Raw genomic sequence first — 2,349 nt, 5'->3', positions numbered from 1 at the left:
ATGACGGAATATTCAGTGCACTAAGCCTCCATACTAAATGTGCTTTCATTTTTGTTTCTAGCATTGCTTTCCGACGAGATAAAGTGCTTGAAATTGAAGCTTACATCATGGACAGCCGCTTGGCCCATGCCATCCTACAAAATGATTTCAAAATGTTAACATTTCTGGATGTGGAACATTTGGTGCAGTGAAGCTTGCCTGCCACCTTCCTACAAGCACACAGGTTGCAGTCAAGGGGCTCAAGAAAACTCAGAATGCTATGGATGACATCAACTCTGAAGTACGGATCCTCCAGTCTTTGGAACACAGAAACATAGTCCGATTCTATCATGTCATTAACACACTGGAAAAGACTTATGTGGTCATGGAGTATGTGGCAGGAAATCACTTGGAGATGTTCCTCAGGGACAAAACCTATCTAAAGGAGGAAGAAGCTAGACCAATATTCCAAAAGGTCGTGTCAGCAGTGCTCTTTCTCCACCAAAGACTTGTTGCCATCGTGATATTAAATTGCAGAATATCCTGATTGACAGAGCTGGAAACGTGAAGCTTTGTGACTTTGGGATGGCTATTCAGCTCCAAGAGGGGCAGAAGCTGAAGAATGTCTGTGGCTCTTTGCGCTATATGGCTCCAGAGATCTTGGCGAGGAAACCCTATGATGGGCTCCCAGTTGACATGTGGAGCTTGGGAGTGGTCCTATATGTACTGGTCACAGGACAGTTTCCATTTACAGCAACTACAATTCATGGTATGCACAGGCTTGTCACTAATACAGAGTACCCCATTCCCTACAACCTCTCAAAGGCCTGTCGCAAGATCATTGCACAATTGCTCACAGTCCCCACCCAGTACAGGATAACAATATGTCAGCTCCTAGAAAGAAGATGGCTGGGCCATATTAAAGGGCACGTAGAACCTGCAAGTAAAGAAATCCTTCCCAGGGTTGTAGACACTATGTGCAACATTGGCTATACCTGTGAAGAGATTGTGTCCTCCTTAAGAAAAAGGCAAGAAAGTAATAATGTAACAGCAACTTTCAATATTCTGAAACACAAATTGAGCTGTGGGGACAGTCATCAGCAAAACGGGAAGCCCTGTTTAAACAGAAGCCCAGGAGGTGCTCTTCACCCCCTTGTCTCCTTGAAACGGGCAGCCAGTGAAACGGCCTTGGCAAAAAATATAGAATCTGGGAAGGCTGACTTTCAGGAGAATGGTGTGGATAGAAGAGGTGAGAGATGCCAAAGCTATAAGATGCACAATAAATACTCCTGCTTGGAGATGATGCCCTGTTCAGATGAAATACTTCCAAAAAGAATTATCAGGAAGGCTAAAGTCATCCACAGTGCTACTGGGGAAATTGCAATCAACATAAATTCTGTGGAAAGCCTGCCACCTACAGGGATTCCGAATAAGGAATTCTCCATAGAGCAACCATCCTTGTGGCCCAACATTGCCCATGAACATTCCTATTTTGGATCCACAACCTCTGCATCCAGACCATTCAAGGCTTGGAAGCTGATAAGGAAACGAATAACCCATGCATTCAGAACACTGTGCTGTGTTCCTGAACCACTCCATGGTGAATCCTTGATCGTCATGTAAGTTTTACACTAAAGATAGTACAGTGCAGTCCATCAGAGATCCATTTGCTCTGGCTATCAAAATGCTCTCGACCATGGTATTTTGACTATGTTGTTTTAATAAATAATCTTCGGTGAATGACAGGAATCCACAGAAGGACCCCAGCTAAGGCTCCTTGCAATAATGGAGAGTATGCGGAAACTGATCTGCCCCTGTAATCAGATTGGGGAATACACAAACTATCATCATAGAGACTTCTCCCAATGATTGATGACAATAGGTGCTTCAATCAAGCACCAGATCAAGCTCCAGGAATTCAGTCAAAGAGAGGGAGGAAGGAATATATGAACAAGAGAGTTCAAGATCATTTTGGGCGACTCCCTGGAAGGAATACTAAGTGACCAGGAGCTGCAGAGCCAGCTGGTACACTTCTGCCCACACTCGGGGCAGAGGTCAGAGCCAGGATGACACCCCCTGGAAGGATAACAAAGCAACCAGGAGCCTGCCGAGAGAGCTGCTCCACTTCAACCCAAAACCTGGGCAGAGGGCAGACAGCAGAGGACAGAGAGTATTGGATTTGCTTGCACCCACCGAAATGGGAACCCTGGTAGCCTACCCAGCAAGAGAGGAAGAAACTCTTTCTACACCTACTGGAAGAAGTGATGGGGAAAAGGCAATATAAGAACACTCTCAGCAACAGAAAAACAAATAGGGCATCACCAGAGTTTAGAGATTCTACACCAGTAAGACCTGAACACCCCAATGTGG

The 2,349-nt window shown here is 45.2% G+C and overlaps 1 protein-coding gene across 1 annotated transcript; it reads left to right on the top strand.

Moving 5' to 3' along the window:
• The first annotated feature begins 259 nt into the window (after positions 1-259).
• On the top strand, positions 260-1,602 carry LOC101826690 (sperm motility kinase Z-like). Its single transcript, XM_040740946.1, has 2 exons — positions 260-454; positions 517-1,602. Exons 1-2 carry the CDS (start codon positions 260-262, stop codon positions 1,600-1,602), a joined length of 1,281 nt encoding a protein of 426 aa, XP_040596880.1.
• Positions 1,603-2,349: the final 747 nt, after the last annotated feature.

Source organism: Mesocricetus auratus, unplaced genomic scaffold (genome assembly GCF_017639785.1).
Source record: "Mesocricetus auratus isolate SY011 unplaced genomic scaffold, BCM_Maur_2.0 contig_10781_pilon_obj, whole genome shotgun sequence".
NCBI lineage: Eukaryota > Metazoa > Chordata > Mammalia > Rodentia > Cricetidae > Mesocricetus > Mesocricetus auratus.
This window is presented reverse-complemented; position numbering and strand designations above follow the sequence as displayed.